At 43.4% G+C, this 19,743-nt stretch overlaps 1 protein-coding gene across 2 annotated transcripts in view; it reads right to left on the bottom strand.

Moving 5' to 3' along the window:
* Positions 1-1,017: 1,017 nt before the first annotated feature.
* adam11 (ADAM metallopeptidase domain 11) overlaps positions 1,018-19,743 on the bottom strand; it is a 209,242-nt gene continuing 190,516 nt past the window's right edge. Inside the window, exons 26-27 of one of the 2 annotated variants that reach the window (XM_085966258.1) lie at positions 12,585-12,602; positions 1,018-10,424 (exon numbers count right to left, since the gene is read on the bottom strand). In XM_085966258.1, coding sequence (XP_085822384.1) covers positions 10,409-10,424; positions 12,585-12,602 — 34 coding nt within the window. In that variant the 3' untranslated portion in view covers positions 1,018-10,408. Of the gene's footprint in view, positions 10,425-12,400; positions 12,603-19,743 lie in introns of those variants that run through there. The other variant, XM_085966257.1, reaches the window with a different exon arrangement.

The following is a 19,743-nucleotide window of genomic DNA, read 5'->3' as shown; positions in this document are numbered from 1 at the left end:
CCCCTTCAGTCCCCACACTCCTGATCTTTGGTCACCTGGTGCGGAGGGGAGCGGGCAGGTCGGGGGACCTCCTCGTGGGACTGCTCCTGGGCCTGGCCAAAGTGGCTGTCACCTGCGGGCGGTCGTTTGGCCTGACTGCCCCGCCTCTTTTCCGGGGCCACGTTCGCACCCGGGTGGCCCTGGAAATGGAGCACGCGGTGTCCGCCGGCATGTTCGAGGCCTTCCGCGACCGGTGGGACTGGAGTGCATCATCACCCCTGGGAATAAAATGTTAATTTAAGTTGTTAAATTTCTTTTAACGTTTTTTGTTAAGTTACAGTTTATTTGTTTATTGTTTCACCAAAAAGAGGTGCAACTGCAGCATCAATCGCCTTTGCACCACTGTTGCACTTATAGTGCAAGTGAGGCATGAAACCGGAATCAAAGCTCAAACACCCACCAGAGGAAACCTGAATGTTGAAAGGCTATTTGTACACGGGTTGCAATTCAAAACGCTGAGCGAACAGGATTGTGCGGCAGACTCACTTTATTTTGTACCAGGTTTAAATGCAGATCAGAAGCGTTGTAAAAACATATCAATTTTGAAATATACAAGTTCATACTTATTTCAGTTTATGTACATAGTTATATACAATTTACACACGCAAGCTGAGCAAGTAATAGAACTATTTAAAGAACTCAATCCTGTTTAAAAGATGGCATATGCTAACAGTTTACACAGACATGCCCAGTCCAGCATTGTGAAACTTGTGCAATAGAATGGCAGATTCACATAGAATTACGACATCAAAATACGACCCAGAATCCATCAAAGGCCAATCAATGGTCTCTCCAACACTACACAGTTGGCATATTTGTGCAATAAAAGGACAAATTGATGGAGTTAACAGTTCCCTTTCCTCAGGCAGCATTGCACTCCCTTTTAACGCTGCCGTCATCTTTGTCCTCCTCAAAAAGAAAGCCTACCTTCGCCCCCATCCATCCTAATTATCACACCATCTCTAAGTTTCCCCCCCCCCCCCCCCACTCCTCTCCAAGGTTCTCAATCATGTCCTCGCCTCCCAACTCCATGCCCATCTTTCCAGAAACTTTTTGTTGAAATCCCTCCCATTAAGCTTCTGCCCACGTCACAGCAGAGACCAGCCTGGTCAAGGTCCTGAATGAGATTCCCCTGTGACTGTACTGTAGTCTATTGTCTAGATCCGTCGGACTTTCCTTGCATGATTCCACTCCTAGCTGCCCTGATGCAGCCAATACATCTCCAGAAATGGCTTTTCTTCCCTTCATCGTCGTGTCACCTACTAAGTTTACAGGTCACCCTTCCCCTTTTTTTAATCTTATATTCGGCCTCTCATTATCACCATCTGGAGGTTCCAGGTCAGTTTTCATACATATGCTGATGACACCCACCTCCGACTGCCCACTTCTGTGCTGTCAGACTACCTGTCTATATCAAGTCATGGATGAGTCACAACTTCCTTCAGGTAAACATTGGGAAGGCTGAGCCACTGTTTTAGGCACCCGGCACAAACTCAATTCCCTGTTCTATCCTGACTCAACATTAAACCCCATATTCTTTCCATTCCCAGGACCACTTATCTTCACCTCCACAACACTGCCTGCCTCTGTTCCTACCCCAGCTCCTCTGCCACAGAAACTCTTATCTACCCTTCTGTCATCTCCAGACTCAATTATTCCAACGTGCTCCTCTCTGGCCTTTCTTTGTCCACCCTCCGTAGAGGACAACTTGACCAAACTGCAGCTACCCATTTACTGTCCTGCACAAAACCTCACTCGCCCAACTCTCCCATAATCGCAGACCTGCACTGGCTCCCTGTTGCCCAAAGAATTAAATTTAAATCATCATCGTCAACTTCAAAACCGTGCATGGCCTCATTCCACTTTATCTTTGCAACCTCCTCAAGACTTAATTCTTCCCTGTCGCTCCTCTGTCTCCAGCCTCCTGTGCATTCACCTCTCTTCACAGACCCCGCGACCTCTCTCCTTCTTGAAAAACCATCTCAAGACCCAACTTTCCGCTCAAGCCTTCGGTCACTCCTTCCTAAACTCTCTCCCCTATTTCTCTGTAAAGTGCCTTGGGATGTTCTCCACGTTGAAGGCGCAAATTGTCATGTGTAAATTATTAAAATCTACTGTATTTTAAATAGGTTGAGTTCTGTCATAAATAATAACTGATTACATATGGTAAATCAATTTTAACCATTTCTAACCTGGATATTGTTAACAGATTGTTTTGAATAAATAAGATGTCTAAAAGTAACTTCAAAAGATTTCTGACGAAAACAGCCATGGATAAGTCACCAAAAAAATTGCAATGACCATTACTCTGATGGGATGAATGCTGAAATATTAGTGTAGGAAATCCACTGGGTTAGAAAGGTTTGAGGAGTTTTTTTTATACCTTCATAAGAATTAGGAGCAGGAGTAGGCCATACGGCCCCTCAAGCCTGCTCTGCCATTCAATAAAATCATGGCTGATATTCGACCTCAACTCCACTTTCCTGCCTGATCTCCCTATCCCTTGATTCCCCTAGAGCCCAAAAATCTATCGATCTCAGCCTTGAATATACTAAATGACTCAGATTCCACAGCCCTCTGGGGCAGAGAATTCCAAAGATTCACAACCCTCTGAGTGAAGAAATTTCTCCTCATCTCCGTCTTAAATGGCCGACCCCTTATCCTGAGACTATGCCCCCTAGTTCTAGACTCTCCAGCCTGGGGAAACAACCTCTCAGCATCTACCCTGTCAATCCCCCTCAAGTGTGCCGCAGAAGCTTATTAAAAAGAAAGATACGTTATTACATTCTTTGTGTTTGACAGAGTGCTCAAAACAAAGGACACACAAAATTCTAGCTTAACTTTTTTCCTTATGTCCTTCCTCTTCAAACATAATTTATCGAACATAGACAAATGAACAGTTACCGTCCAAATGAGAGAAAAAAACTCCAGTCTCCTGTCCTATGAGTGTCACACCCCATGTTAGCCATGTGAGGATCTGATTTGTTCCCACCCCCTGCTGTGTACAAGATCTAATTTTGCGATAGCAGCATAAAGATCGTAACACGAGAGTGATCAAACTCACACAGCACACACAAACTGTAAGTTCCAAGTGGTGTAGGTCTGAGAGAAAAGTTAACGGCTAGGAACTTTTTGCGTGGAGGCTAAGCGGCACTCAAAGAATGAGGGAGTGGCTGTTGGTAGGCTTTAAAGTAAGGAATTTAAAATCACACAAAAGCCCCAAAGTTCATGTCCATCCTCGGCCTCTTGCATTGTTCCACGGAAGCTCAGCGTAAGCTCGAGGAACAGCACCTCATCTTTCGATTAGGCACTCTACAGCCCTCTGGACTCAACATAGAGTTCAACAATTTCAGATCATAACCTCGGCCCCTATCATATTTATATATATTTTCTTTTTTTTATCCACACTTTTTGTTTGGCCTTTTTTTCTTCTCTCCCACAGGGCAGCTGTCCTTCATTCTGCCAGCGCAATTCACACTTCATCTAGAGCCATCCTTTGTTCCTTAACCTGTCCCATTACCATCGCCTCTCGCCTTGAATATTTCTTAATGTCTCTCAATGTCTCTTAACCTCTCCTGCTTTCTGTCCTATCACTGACCTTCCTGTTTGTTCTTTCATCCCCTCCCCCTTTTCCCAGCCCCTAAACTTGCTTTCCATTTCCTGCTTTTCTCCAGTTCTGACGAAAGGTCTTCGACCTGAAACGTTAACTCTGTTTCTCTCTCCACGGATGCTGCCTGGCCTGCTGAGTTTTTCCAGCGTTTTCTGTTATTTCGGATTTCCAGCATCCGCAGTATTTTGCTATTGTATTCGTGTTTGATCCATTTGAGTGAGGCAGGGGGAGCGTGACTGAACACGGAATTTGTTTCAGCAGCTTCCTCCCCTGTAAATACTATTGCTGGGAGTTTTTTTAAATTGTATTCCCCTCCAACAGTATGTCACAGAAATGCTATTTAAACAGTAATAAATCTTGGAAGGAACCACATAGATGGAACAGGAGGAACATTTTCCTGATGCATAGCAACACAATGAACTATTGGCAATGACACAAGGGGCTGAGGTTTGCTACCAGAACAGGCCTCTCTGTCACCGAGAGGAAAATCATCATGTCTTACACTGGCAAACCCAAAGCATCATCCACCCAGAGACAGCATCCTGTCATGTTCTCTGTAGTGCGGCTTATCCGTTTGTACATGAAAGTTGAACAAATGAGGAAAACAAATCAACCCTTTGAATGCTTTTGTTGTAGTTTTTTTTAAAGACAATCCCAGTGTTATGCTTGGGAAGTATGAGAGAAACCTGGACCTTGAGAACGGGTGTAACATGGCCGCAATTATTTACAGTAGCAGGGAATGCCTCTTATATATGTGTATATACACGTGTACTTCGTACAGTTAAAGGGCCCCAGAAAGACCAGTCCCCACATGCTGTGTTTGAGCCACTGCAGTAATCTTAGTTTAGTTACAGCAACATATGCATCACAATGTGAAAGTTTATAGAATGATAGCCTTTATAATTTGTACCCATCATGCTCAGTAACATTCTGTTGCCGTAATTACATTCAATGGCTTTTTTATTTAGAAATTTGTGAGACAATCTCTTTTGCTATTTCCAGCATTAATTGTAGCTGTCATTACTCACTTTATGCTGCGCATACGGACAATCGGAGCTCGAGTTACAAATCGACATCATGTAATAGCAAGGGCGCGATTTTGCCAGCCCTGGGGAGGCGGGGTTGGAGGCGGGACTGCCAGGAAAATGGCAGAATCTGGGGGCGCGTGCCCATCCCGCCCCCCGTGCCATCTTCCCAGGAGGTGGGTAGCCGACCCGCGCCGGGTCACGTCTCCTTGGAGGCGGGAAGGGGATTACAGCCACTTAACTGCCTGTTAACAGGTAGTTAACAAACAGGCAGATAAGAGGATTATCCCCATTTTACCCACACAAGTGCGGGTTTCCCGAAGGCTCCGAACCCCACCAGGGTCACCGAGGTCAGCAGTGGGTCTGCGGGAGTCGCAGGGGCGCAAAAGTGCACTGTGAAGGTAAGTGATGGGTGCAAGTGTGGAGAGGTGAGTATGTGAGGTAAGTGGAAAGTATTAGAAAAAGTTTACTTACCTTTGTTTCTTCCTGCAGGCTTCAATCATTGGGGATACGGAGAGTGTCGCATCTCACTGGCAGAGATGACAGACGGCTGCTGCATTCTCCAATGCAACAACCATCTCATTTCTGCTAAAGAAAGAGGTTTGATGAGGTCTTGAATTCAAGCGTGGGTTGGCCAGAAGTCGATGGAGGCGGGACTGAAACCCGACAAGTGGGAGTCCCACCTCCAAAAGCTCCCCATTGGCAAAATCCAGCCCCAAGAGTCAAAACATTAACCAAATGGAGAACTCCAGTATCACTCAGGGCTCACATAAATTGAGCTTGTTGTGAGATGGCGTGACATCGGTAGAGTGACACTTAGGGACTTTTTCCTGTGCTCATAATAGAAGAGTTAACAAGCCTGATATCATCTGTCAAACTATTTGTTTCTAAACCTTTCAGAAATATTCCCCCAAAAGGGCAAAAAATGTGCACACACTCTAAAGTGAAAATATTTCCATTCATCTTTTTCTTTCCCTGATTATCAACTGAGAGCTGACAAGTCTCATTCATTGGCCGGGTAAGACACATCTCATTGAAAAATCCATCTGATTTTGCTGTACTTCCCCTTTGACAATGAGCACAGCCTGGTGGTTATAAGGGTTTCGATCTGCCTCGCACTTTAAAAAAAAACATTTAAATCAAGGCTAAAATTTCTCCCATGTTTATCCCGCTGAGATCCCCATTATACTGCTGGGGTGGGCGCACAGTTGAAAGACCCTCCATGGTTTCCACCATCAGCATTTCTCTAAGTAAATGGGACATGTTAGTTATGAGATGGAAAGACTTTAGTCTTTCTGTGGAGGGGAGACACTTTCCATGAAAATTATGAATAAATGGAACACTTATTAGTGCTTTCAGTAATTTCTATGGGGCAGAGAAGGAAAGATTTGGACTATATTATATTTTCTAAATATGTTACTGAGGCCATTTTGTTTTTAATTTCTGAAAATAATGTTGAAAGACTACCAAAGGAAGCAAAGGGGTGCTGTCATTTTCTAAGCCTGAAGCAATATCAAACATGAGAAAGCTTCCATTAAAAATGATTAAAAGTATTACTTCCATTATAACCTTAAAATAGTTTTAATAACATGTATAAATCATCAGCTAGAGTTGTAACTGAACTACAGCATTGTGCTAAATGTCCTTGTCCTTAATTTCTTAGCTAAATACCATAAGCTCCTCTTTGATATCTTACAATCTGTCTTTGAAAGAAAAACACCAGTGAAACAGAACCGAGTGTGATCAAATCAACTGAAATGCAGATCTGGTTTTTAAATCTTTAGATCCAAAACTGTTCTTGTTTGGTATCAGTACTGATACAGTAAGTCTGGTTATATGCAAGCCTATGTATAATTCCCCTATTGCATTCAGTTGCATTGTATTTTAGGTTTCAATGTAAAGATGTTTATGTGAATTCTAGAGTGGCATATTGTGTTTAAATTATCAATATTTTTAATTCTTTGCTTTAAAGGAGATGCTAATTCTGTGGGCAAGTACCACCACTGACAGCTGCTAACATTGTGAAGGCCTTCTTTCGGGGCTAACTCTCATGGTATCTACAGTATATGGAGTGACAGGTAAGAGGGAAATCACTGGCATTTATACAACAATTATTTTACAATAAAAGTACTTAAACACCTTTCTCCTTGGGTTCAATTTGTTCAGAAAAAAAAGATAATGCAGGGTGTACCAGTGGGGAGTGAGCCAATGGGCTGGATGCTAACTCTGAGGCGGGGAGGGAGGGGGGGGGTGCTGCTTTGAGGTTGGGAAACCCGGAGGATTGGGTTTCCCGAAGGTCCTGCCGCGATTAGCATTTTTCTATCTCCGTTTCCTGGCTGCAGCCAGCCAGATTGAGAGGCTGGCTGGCTGTCGGGCGGTTAGGCCTTTGGCACCAGGTTGCCGTTGGGGAGCAGAGAGGAGGGAGAGGGGAATCAGAAAGGCTGGGGGTGGGCGGGTGGGGGTAAGATTGGATGTCAGAGTCAAGATCGGAGGGGGCCGGAGGCAAGATCGGGGTCCGGAGCAGGGGGGCGGGGAGATCAGAGGCCAGAGCGGGAGGGTGATCGGAGACCGGGGTCGTGGGAGATCTTGTGATCAGAAGAATCATGGGGGAGATCAGAGGCCTTGTGGAGGAGATTGGAAGGGTTGGGGGAGATCAGAAGAGTCGGGGATTGTCTGATCATGGGGTTGGGTGAAGCAGGAAAAACAGCAGTCCTCGCCTCCCTTTAACCGTCGGGTTTCCCGAGGCCTGGAAAACTCGGCCAGCCAGGGTTAAATTTCAAATGGTGGTTAAATTAAAATGTTGGTTAAATATGAGGCACGCAGCCTCATTATAATATTTAAATTGGCAACCCGCCTCCTGGGAGCTATGTCAATGTCATATAGTGGAGACACCATAAGGAGCCAAAGCACTTCCACAAAAGGAGGATTGTGAATTGGAGGACGAGTCCACCCTTGTATAACTCCCAGCAACCAGTTATACAGAGGCATTAGCAGAGTCCTGGGAGGAGGTCAGCTACCCACCCTTGTAGCTAGGGAAAGGAGATTGGTGTGGAGAATTTAGAAAGGAAAATTAAAATGTTAGAAAAGAGAGAGTAAATAGTTTAAAACTAGTTGCGATACAAAGAGAACACAAATAAAATTGGGGAGACCAAACGCAGATTGGGTGACCACTTTGCGAAACACCTCCGTTCAGTCCGTAAGCGTGACCCGAGCTTCCGGTCGCCTGTCACTTTAATTCTCTGCTCCACTCCCACTCTGACCTCTCTGTCCTCGGCCTCCTGCACTGTTCCAATTAGGCACTTTACAGCCTTCTGGACTCAACATTGAGTTCAACAATTTCAGACCATAACTTCTGCCTCTATTTTTTCACATGGCAGCTGTTGATGATTCTGCCATTCCCATTTAAACCTCTTCTTCATCCATCTTTTGTTTCTTTGCTTGTCCCATTACCATCTCCTATTGCTTTGTACTATCATACCTTTTGTCTTTTAATCTCTGCTGCCTTCCACCCTATCACAGACCTTCCCTTTTGTTCTTTCCTCCCCTCTCCCTGCTCTCGCACTTGCTTAAAAATCTGTTATAGCTCTAACTTTTTCAGTTCTGACGAAGGGTCATGGACCTGAAACGTTAACTCTGTTTCTCTCTCCACAGATGCTGCCTGACCTGCTGAGCATTTCCAGCATTTTCTGTTTTTATTACAAATAAAATCTGAATGGATTGGACATCCAGGTCAGGAGATTGCTGAACAAATAGGTTTCCCTAAAATACCAGGCACCTAGGAGATTCAGTTCCTCTGGTAGTGCATTGGTGTATAATTCCTTTGTACACTATTGTAATGCACTTATTAACCCAGATGAAAAAACACTAATATAGTGCACATATAAACACATTCACCACTATGTTACCAGAGGAAATTGAACACCCCTCTCCCACTTAAGATATCACAAAATCCCAATCACATAATTGCCATATACTTTGCTTTTTTCATTTCTGTATAACCTGTGGTATTTTTAATGATTTCTTTTAGCTGATATGGAGTGATGTTGGCAGTGCTAGCCTAGAAACTGGGAGAGGCCATTTTGGGAAAAGGTACTTGGTGGGAGAGTTAATGATATTTCTTCATTTCAACAAATTCCATTTTTACAGTCGGTTGTTTGGTCCCAGCTGAAACTTCACGAGATTCTTAACCTTGGTAAGATGTACTCCTGATCAGGAATACTTTGTTGGTCCCTGTGAGCTTATAATAACGAAGTTTGAAAGCATTAGGTAAAAGAGGTATCTTTATTTCCTAGCCTTTATCATCTACTTTCAGAATCAAACACCGCCATAACATCCTGTGCTCCTCTGTATTAATGGTAAGAAGTTCTCAGTTTCTTTGTATTTCATGCCTTAAGCCCATTTTCTATTTTACTTCAATTAAAACTTATCTGTACAATGTAACGTCAAAGCTGTTGCTATTCTGTGAAATACAGGACACCCATTACAAATATACAATTTTCTCAATTTAGGCTAAATATAGCTAGGGACCATTTTTTTTTGCAGAGGATATTTTTCGTGTAAGGTTCCCTCTTTTCGTGATTTAAAAAAAAAAAAATTCCCTCTTCATCTGCTTGGCCTAACACCTCAGCGGTTGAGAAATTGGGCACATGTCCTGCTCCCAGTATGGACCACCCAGATGTGACACTGCTCTCTGATATTCCTTCTACTGTGCTGCAAGATGCCACAACCTCTGCTGTGGTGCCTTCCTGCTCAATGTAGCTAAGCTTGGGGATTGAGTGGCGTAGGATTTACATTTGGATTAGTATTAGTGTGCTAAGGCTCACTCTATTGGGCCACCAATTACATTTTTAAAAACATTTTTCTCTCTCCCTCTTTAAGATGTCTCCTAACTGAGAGGATGAACAGGTAACCCACTAAAGGTCAAAATCCAGACTGTTTCAATGACTCACTCATACATTTCCTTCACTCACTGAGGGGTGTCTAAGCTTTTTGTCTCCAAGGATCCATTTCGGTTCCCACCATGGAGCCTTGGGAGCTACATATAAAATTTAGATCCATGCTTCCATTAATTTGTACGTGTCTCAAGTTGTTGGTGTTAACAGATGTGATGAAGGATTTATCAAGCTAAGAACAGCCCTTTCTCAAGTCTCCAATCTAACAAACAGAGCAAACCAGCAAGTACGAAATGGACTCAGTTGCCTGGGCTTTGTGGGCTAGATCATCACAGTTTGGACATCTGGGCTGTGGTAAAAATAGCGAAGTTGAGGAATTTACCTTTACACTGGTCCGGTTCATTTGTACTCGCGCTCTTTCAAATATAATATGTGCATCTACATGGTCACAAGGATACTGTTGCGGGACCTAGAATGCTTCTTAAACCCAAAACTGGCATACTTTGCAATAGGATCACACGTTTTCATGATGCCCAGCTAACTCACCCAACGCCTGACATTGTGCTAACTTAGCCCCGGCGGGCTATAGCATGCACCAAAACCATAAACAGAGTAAACAAACGCAACAGTAACCTAAAAGGGGACATTATATAGATTTCACCACGTCTCAGGGGTGTTTTCTTCGATGTACCAGTTCAACTTTCTTTTATTCCAGACCCATGAAGTTACCTAGGTGTATTCCACAGCGACCATAAGATAGAAAAGGTCCGGCTCCTTGAGCATCGGAAGACATTTTGGTTTTATTGGAGAAAAGAGTGTACGTTCTACAGATGAAAGGTATGTTATGCTCCTCCAGATCTGCAATAAAGAAGTCAGTATGCATTGATAGGAATCTCATAGCATAGGTACAAAGTAAACAGGAATAGGACACGGAAATAATGGAGCAATAGGTTTCTTTTAGTGAAATAATGAGAAACTGCAGCACTGAAAGTCAAAGGATTTGAAGCCATGGTGGTGGAGGAATTCAAATCTGAATCTGGAGTTTCAAAGAAACAATGAAATGAGTTGCAAATAAAATAACAAGCAAAGGCACGAAGAGGTTGATAAAATGTCATGCTAACGAACTGCAAGGACTGCCGGTTAGTATTTGAGACTACAGATTGACTCAACAACAACAACAACTTGAATTTATATAGCGCCTTTAACGTAGTAAAATGTCCCAAGGCGCTTCACAGGAGTGTTATAAGACAAAAAATTTGACACCGAGCCACATAAGGATAAATTAGGGCAGGTGACCAAAAGCTTGGTCAAAGAGGTAGGTTTTAAGGAGCGTCTTAAAGGAGGAAAGAGAGGTAGCGAGGCGGAGAGGTTTAGGGAGGGAATTCCAGAGCTTAGGGCCCAGGCAACAGAAGGCATGGCCACGAATGGTTGAGCAATTATAATCAGGGATGCTCAAGAGGGCAGAATTAGAGGAGCGCAGATATCTCGGGGTTTGTGGGGCTGAAGGAGATTACAGAGATAGGGAGGGGCGAGGCCATGGAGGGATTTGAAAACAAGGATGAGAATTTTGAAATCGAGGCGTTGCTTAACCGGGAGCCAATGTAGGTCAGTGAGCACAGGGGTGATGGGTGAACGGGACTTGGTGCGAGTTAGGACACGGGCTACCGAGTTTTGGATGACCTCAAATTTACGTAGGGTGGAATGTGGGAGGCCAGCCAGGAGTGCATTGGAATAGTCAAGTCTAGAGGTAACAAAGGCATCGATGAAGGTTTCAGCAGCGGATGAGCTGAGGCAAGGGCGGAGATGGGCGATGTTAGAGGTGGAAGTAGGCAGTCTTTGCTTTGCTGCGGATATGTGGTCGGAAGCTCATTTCAGGGTCAAATATGACAAGGTTGCGAACAGTGTGGTTCAGCCTCAAACAGATGTTAGATGAACAGACGTCTCGTGTTGGGAAGAACATAGCTCTTGTCTAAAATCTCCCCATGCAGGCAACAAGAAGATTCTTCGCTGAAACACAATGGTTGAGTTTTATTTTTCCAAAAACCAAAAGTTATAAAGACAGCTCTCTACAACATGAAGGGGACACTGGCTGACCAAAGCAATTTTTTTTTTTAATACTGTAAAGCTTTCAGAATAGAGAGATTTTTTTGAGTGGTTTCTCAATGGTTCATTTTATATTATATAAACTAAGGTTCAAAGAAAAATATCTCATGTTGCACAATATCACAAAGGCTCTGTTTTGTTGTGGGTTTTCTATATAATTGGGGCCATAAAAGTTCAGTATTGCTCTGATGTGTTCAGATGGAGGGAGCACATCAACCAGTCAGTATATATACATAGATGTTCTTTGAACCAGAAGGCCATTCCCTGTAGGTACAAAAGCCTCAGCACGTGAAGAACAAATCTGTAACATACTCAAGGAGAAAGCAAAACCTAACTTGAATCTCCGCGGATCGTCACATTATCTAATGTACAGCCTTGGCAAAAATTATTAAGCCTAGATGAAAATCAGATCGTGAGATGCACGCAAATTTCTACCGTTTCTTTGGACAAAAAACAATGATTTAATTTCAACCCACTGCTCCTGCCCGCCTCGTCCCGCACCAAACTTCCCCCACCACCCCTTGAAAGTAGCAAATTATTCTGGGGGTTGGGGTCAGCCCAAGTGACTATTCTTCATGTTTGGACCTGGACATCTAGCCCCTGAACCCAAACAGGTTTTACGCTGACTGTTTTGTTTATGTGATTCTGTTCACTCATTCACTTTGGGGAAAAAAAAATCTTTGAAGATCAAAACGTTGTCTTTGAGTCAGCTTTACATTGTAGTTTTTAAAAAAAAAAACATAAACCAGTGTCTTAGCAATGGAAAATATTGACCATTGTTAACTTATATGACCAATAACAATGCATTCGTGAGGATGAGAAAAAATGACAGGGCGATGATAAGCTTATAAGGGAATGCAGCAGCGAGTATGTTAAGCAGGCGGTTAAATTGCTCCCTGTTGTGCGACATCATACCTTCCTCTCCGGATGTTCCTTTCCAAGGGGAAATGAAGAAAACAAAGAACATTTAGTTCCCAACAGTTATCAATTGTCAGACCAGAGAACAGGCAATAACCAATTAGAGCTTGATTAACATCATAAAACCAAATGCGAACACACTCAAATCAGCGTCACATTATCAGCTGTCAGTACTGATCACTTGGGTTGGTATACTGGGCGGTGAGTTACATAGAAACATAGAAGATAGGAGCAGGAGTAGGCCATTCGGCCCCTTGAGCCTGTTCTGCCATTTAATGAGATCATGGCTGATCATCCAAATTCAGTACCCTGTCCCTGCTTTCTCCCCATATCCCTTGATCCCTTTACCCTTAAGAAATATATCTAACTCCTTCTTGAATATATTTAATGAATTGGCCTCAACTGCCTTCTGTGGTAGAGAATTCCACAGGTTCACCACTCTCTGGATGAAGAAATTCCTCCTCATCACTGTCCTAAATGGCTTACCCCTTATCCTTAGACTGTGACCTCTGGTTCTGGACTCCCCCGCCATCGGGAACATCTTTCCTGCATCTAGTCTGTCTCGCCCTGTTAGAATTTTATAAGTTTCAATAAGATCCCCTTTCATTCTTCTAAACTCTAGCGAATACAAGCCCAATCGACCCAATCTCTCTTCATATGTCATTCCTGCCATCCCAGGTATCAGTCTGGTGAATCTTCGCTGCACTCCCTCCATGGCAAGAACATCCTTCCTCAGATAAGGCGACCAAAACTGCGCACAATACTCAAGGTGTGGTCTCACCAAGGCCCTGTACAACTGCAGCAAGACATCCTTGTTCCTGTACTCGAACTTCCAATCTACACATTTTCAGTCTAATGGAGCACAGGAATATATAACATACCTAAGCATTCAGATTCCTGGGATCCAGTATATTCTGGGATAGGGCTGAGATTGCTGTTTACATTTGGCTCATATGTAAATCAAAAACCAGCAGAACGAACAGGGCACGGTCATGCAAAGTGTAATGGTAGCACATCATGCACTCGTTATATTACAGTGTTCAGGGGTTCATCCTACAGGAAGTATTGAACTGTTACATGATAGCAGCGTTTTTAAACACTAAAGTGTCTTTTTGCAAACTTGAGTTTTTAGAAGCGTAACTATTCAGTAATGGCTTGAAAAAGGTGCTTCCCCGATAATGCAAGAATTGCTGCAGAAATGAACCACAGCTATAAAGTTCAAGCAAGGTACTAAATTACGCAACAACACAAAAAATCACAAAGGGGTCAAGAATGGCCACAGGTCACACAGACAATAAAACACACTGAGTGTTTCACCTCCCCTGAGTCTGGCTTCATGTGGGGCAATTAGTGATTTGAAGAATATTTCATTTAGACGTGATTCCTTTTAAAAGCAAAATTTATTCCTCCCCCCCAAAAAAATGTAAGAACTTCGGTGGTCAGGAATTCACCGCTCAACTGTTAATAACAATTAGACACTTGACACACAAAGCAAAAAAAATGTGCAGATCATATTAAGTCATTTTAATAAACTGCAGCGAAAGTAAAAAAAACGCACAAGTTTAAAAGCAAAACCACTTTTTCTTGTTTAATAATTTAGTGCCACAGGAATGAATGGGAAGGAATTTGTACCCTGGAGCAGACTCGCATGGCAATCAATACTCTCGTTTACTTGAAAATTAATCTGTGTATTTAACACTAAACCTGTATATCACAAGAACATTAATGCAGAGAAAGACTGCTGCACGATCTTGCAGGAAGAAAGCTCAGTTCGCATCTCAAACACAACAGTTGTTTGGCATTAGCAACAACAATTTACATTTATAGAGCGCATTTAACGTCGCAAAATGTCCCAAGGTGCTGAACAAGAGTGATATCAATAAAAACACTTTTGACACCGAGCCACAGAAGGAGATATCAGGAGAGATGACCAAAAGCTTGGTCAAAGAGGTAAGTTTTAAGGAGCGTCTTAAAGGAGGAGAGAGAGATACAGAGGCGGAGAGGTTTAGGCAGGGAATTCCAGAGCTTAGGGCCAAGGCAGCTGAAGGCACGGCCACCAATGGTGGAGCGATTCAAGTCGAGGATGTGCAGGAGGCTAGAATTGGAAGAGCGCAGAGATCTCGAAGGGCTGGTGGAGGTTTACAGAGACAGGGAGGGACGAGACCATGGAGGGACTTAAAAACAAGGATGAGGTTTTTAAAATGGAGGCGTTGTCGGACTGGTATCCAGTGAAGGTCAGCAAGCACAGGGGTGATGGGTGAACGAGACTTGGAGCGAATTAAGATACGGGCAGAAGAGTTTTGGATGAGCACAAGTTTATGGAGGGTGAAAGATGGGAGGCTAGTCAAGAGAGCATTGGAATAGTTAAGTCTAGAGGTAACAAAGGCATGGATGAGGGTTTCAACAGCAGATGAGCTGAGGCAGGATTGGAATCGGGCGATGTTACGGAGGTGGGAGTAGGCAGTCTTGGTGATGGAGCAGATATGTGGTTGTAAACTCATCTCATGGTCAAACACAAGACCAAGGTTGCGAAGTGTCTGGCTCAGCTTCAGACAGTTGCCAGGGATGGAAACGGTGGTCAGGGAACGGAGTTTGTCGAGACAATGGCTTCAGTCTTCCCCAATATTTAGTCCGATGAAATTTCTGCTCATCCAATATTGGATGTCGGACGAGCAGTGTGACAAATCAGAGACAGTGGAGGGGTCCAGCGAGGTGGTGGTGAGGTAGAGCTGGGTGTCGTCAGCATACATGTGAAACCGGATGTGTTTTCGGATGATGTCGCCGATGGGCAGCATGTAGATTAGAAATAGAAGGGGGCCAAGGATCGATCCTTGGGGGATTCCAGAGGTAACGGTGCGGGAGTGGGAAGAGAAGCCATTGCAGGTGATTCTTTGGCTACGTCTTGATAGATAAGAATGGAACCAGGCAAGGGCAGTTCCACCCAGCTGAAAGACGGAGAAGAGGTGATGGAGGAGGATGGTGTGGTTAACTGTGTCGAAGGCTGAAGACAGGTCAAGAAGGATGAGGAGGGATAGTTTATCATGGTCACAATGTCATTTGTGACTTTGATAAGGGCCGCTTCAGTACTCTGGCTGGACTGGAACCTGATTGGAGGGATTCAAACATGGAATTGCGGGAAAGATGGGCACGGATTTGGGAGGCGATAGCACATTCAAGGACTTTGGAGAGAAAAGGGAGGTTGGAGATGGGGCGGTAGTTTGCAAGGACAGAGGGGTCAAGGCAACTGAGGTAAATGTGAGTACAGCGACGGTTGAAAATATAATAGGACGGATTGGGACTTTTTTGCCTATCGACAAATGTTTTTTGATACGCCGACCTACCAACCCCCACCCCCAGTCCGCACCCAAATTTCAAGGCCATATGTGCTTCCAGAACTATGCAAAATGTGAGCACTTACTGGACTGTGAAGATAAGTTTTCAAATTAGCACACTAAAGTAGACAGAGCAAGAAATGGTTGGAAAATTTCAGACATCTAATAGATGTTAACTATCTAATAATCAAAGAAAACTCAATCCTACTTTAAAGGGGTAGAAAGGAGAAGATCTCCTCAGTGGACTAGGTATAGTGAAATTTTAATGGCATTTTTTTTTATAAATCTGTTTTTGATTTTGTTCTGTTTAATGCAGAGAGGAAATTTCAATAGTTTGATCACAGACTAAATCCTTGGTTCCATGGTCTGGGCACAGACGGGTTCTGGAGAAACCCAATTTGGAACATGGCATTTTATGTTCACCAATTGTACGGCAACATTTCGTTTTCTTTCTCCTCATCCGATGATTGGACACGTTTAAAAGTAAAAATCTGTCATAAGTGGGATATCTTAATCAAAAAAGAATAATTCAATCCCCAAAAATGTATGACAAACTTGATAAGATATTTTGTATTTGATTAAAGATGGTAAACCTTTACAAATCACTGGTTAGGTTGTAGCCTTCGCTGACTCCCCAAAGCCTTTCCATCATCTACAAGGCACAAGTCAGGAGTGTGATGGAACACTCTCCACTTGCCTGGATGAGTGCAGCTCCAACAACACTCAATAAGCTCGACACCATCCAGGACAAAGCAGCCCGCTTGATTGGCACCCCACCCTCCACCTTAAACATTCACTCCGTCCACCACCAATGCACTGTGTAGTGTGTACCATCTACAAGAAGCACTGTAGCAACTCGCCAAGGCTTCTTTGGCAGCACCTCCCAAACCCACAACCTTTACCACTTAGAAGGACAAGGGCAGCAGGCGCATGGGAACACCGCCACCTCCAAGTTCCCCTCCAAGTCACACATCATCCTAACTTGGAAATATATCGGGCCGTTCCTTCATCGTCGCTGGGTCAAAATCCTGGAACTCCCTCCCTAACCGCATTGTTGGTGTACCTTCACCACATGGACTGCAGCGGTTCAAGAAGGCGGCTCACCACCACCTTCTCGAGGGCAATTAGGGATGGGCAATAAATGCTAGCCATGGCAGCGGTGCCCACATCCCATGAATTAATACATTTTTTAAAAAGTATAGCAGAATGCAAGTGAAAGAGTATTTGAACCAGGTATTCTGATTCACATCACAGAGAGTTTCTGATTCAAGCATAGAATCATACAGCACAGAAAGAGGCCAGTCGGCCCATCGTGCCTGGGCCGTCTCTTTGAAAGAGCTGTCCAATTAAGTTCCACATCCCAGATTTTTCTCCCATAACCTTGCAAATTAGTCCTCTTCAAGTATATGTACATTTGCCTTTTGAAATTTCCTATGGAATCTGCTTTCATCACCCTTCCAGGTAGTGCGTTTCAGATCTTAACAACCCTCTGCGTGAAAAAAATTCTATTACCGCTCTACTTCTTTTGCCAATTATTTTAAATCTATGACCTCTGGTTACCAACCTACTTGCCAGAGGAAACAATTTCTCCCTACTTGCTCTATCCAAACCCCATAGAATTCTGCCTATCTCTATTAAGTCTCCCCTTAACCTTTTCTGCTCCAAGGAGAACAATCCCAGCTTCTCCAATCTCTCCACTTAACTGAAGTCTCTCATCCCTGGTATCATCCTGGCAAACCTCCTCTGTACCCCGTCCAGGGCCTTGACATCCTTCCTAAAGTGTGGTGCCCAGAATTGTACACAATACTCCAGCTGAGGCCTAACCAGTGATTTGTAAAGGTTTACCATCCTTAATCGAATAGACAATGCCTTACCAAATTTGTCATACATTTTTCTGGACTTAATTATTATTCTTGATTTATTCTTTTGCTCTTTGCAACAATGGCAGTGTCTGGCGCTGTAGCCCTGAACCAGAATTCTCAATAACAGCAGAAAGTATACTTTGAATAACGTATCTTACTTGCAATCACCAGGCTAAGGAATGACTACTATCGTGACTTCTAGGCCACATGGTTTTTATACCACACTTATAGTAATTCACACTAAATATATTGCCAAACACAATTACATGGTGGGTGCTTATGTCCATCAAAAAAGTTGTTTTGTAAAGCACTACTGGCCAATACATGGATGTTAATTTGTCAACATTTATCAAATAAACTTTTTGTGAACCGGACTTGGTTAATGGCTCAACTCTTTAACACGTGTTCCATTGCCAAGACTGAAGAGTTTCCCAATAATGGCATTTACAGTGACAGTAGCTCTCGAGGTATTCTTGTTTAGGCACGTCAACGTTTGGCCAGTACAGGAAACTCTTTGGTATCCGGCACCGACGGGACCGGCGTGTTGCCGGTTGATCAAAAATTCCGGATGACGGAGAGGGTTATCTACCGAAGCTATTTTTAACAAAGAAAAATAAAAAAATCAAGAAATGTGCAGTATACAGTAATTGGGTACTCACCTACAGAATGTTGTGGTAAATGGATGGTGGAAGATGCTTGATTAAGTACAGTACTGCCAGTTGAGGGTAATGCAATGCAATGGCTACCAGCAGCGTGGGAGACACACAGTACCCCTGTAAAATGGTGGATCAGAGGAGACTACCGGCAGCGCGGGAGAGTCAGACTCCTGTTACAGGGGTATTGAGGTGTTCCGACTTCCGACAGCGTCAAGAAGCCGAGTAGTGGCAGTTTGGAGAACTACCCCCACTGACTAACTCGGCCACCGCGGGAGACTTGGACTCGGCAACACTGCCGGTTATTGAGGTGTTGTTTTCGGAGTGAGAATTTTGCCGGTTAATAGAGAATTCCGGATATTTTGGTGCCGTTTAAACGAGAGTTTCCTGTAATAAGGGAGGTGGAATGCATTGCATAATAAATTCTCAGACATGCTCCCAGCATTCCACTTTTCAATAAATGTGAAAGCAGTAATTCCATTCCATGCAGATATAGCCGCACTAAATTTCTTTTTTAAGAAAAGCTAGAAATTCTGCTGTAGACACAAATGGATTTTATTTTTGTCCAGAACAGTCTTGAATCTAATGTTCGCCCCTTTTCAGGCCAGGCTCCACCCCTGTCTCAGTCAGCCAGATTGGCGCAACAATTTACAACAAATGTCCAGAGAGCCAGTGGTGGTCGGCTGAGTTAGATCCAAGGATCGTGACACTGAATGTGAGGGGTTGTTGTCACACTGTGGCTGTATATCAAAGGGAAGCCACTCTAAAGTAATCTGGTATAAGATCACCTGACATTTTAGGCAATCTATTAACTTTGTACGTGTTCTCACTGATCCTTGGCTAGTTTCCTTGCAAGGGCGAGATTCTGAAAGAGACGCCTGGAACTGGTCTTTAACATAGCTTGAAATTATTTAGCAAAAAAAAAAAAGACCAAATTCTGCAATTCTGGTTTTAATCGTTTAAGATATTTTTAAAAATCTGCTTTTTTGCTCATCGTCCCATTTTTGCACATTGGGCCCCGAAAAGTTCAAAGTGCAGGTTTCCAGAATAAGTTTACAGGAATAAGAGCTGTTGTTAATAATTGGAATCGGTAAATAGGAATTGTGATTTATTAAAATGGATGGCAACCCACTTTTTTATTTTGGAAAATTAAGTTGATCTTATCCAGTTTTTGGACAGAGGGCGACTTAGCCTTTGATGGCCTTGATCATTGCACGCAGGAGGCACCATTCAGCCTGAGCAGGGGGGTAACAGTTGAAACATTTACTTCATTTGCCACCCGATTGCCTCAAAACTAGTGTGTCTACTG

This window comes from Somniosus microcephalus, chromosome 24 (assembly GCF_052327205.1).
Source record: "Somniosus microcephalus isolate GS21.2 chromosome 24, FLI_Smic_1.0, whole genome shotgun sequence".
NCBI classification, from domain to species: Eukaryota; Metazoa; Chordata; class Chondrichthyes; order Squaliformes; family Somniosidae; genus Somniosus; species Somniosus microcephalus.
This window is presented reverse-complemented; position numbering and strand designations above follow the sequence as displayed.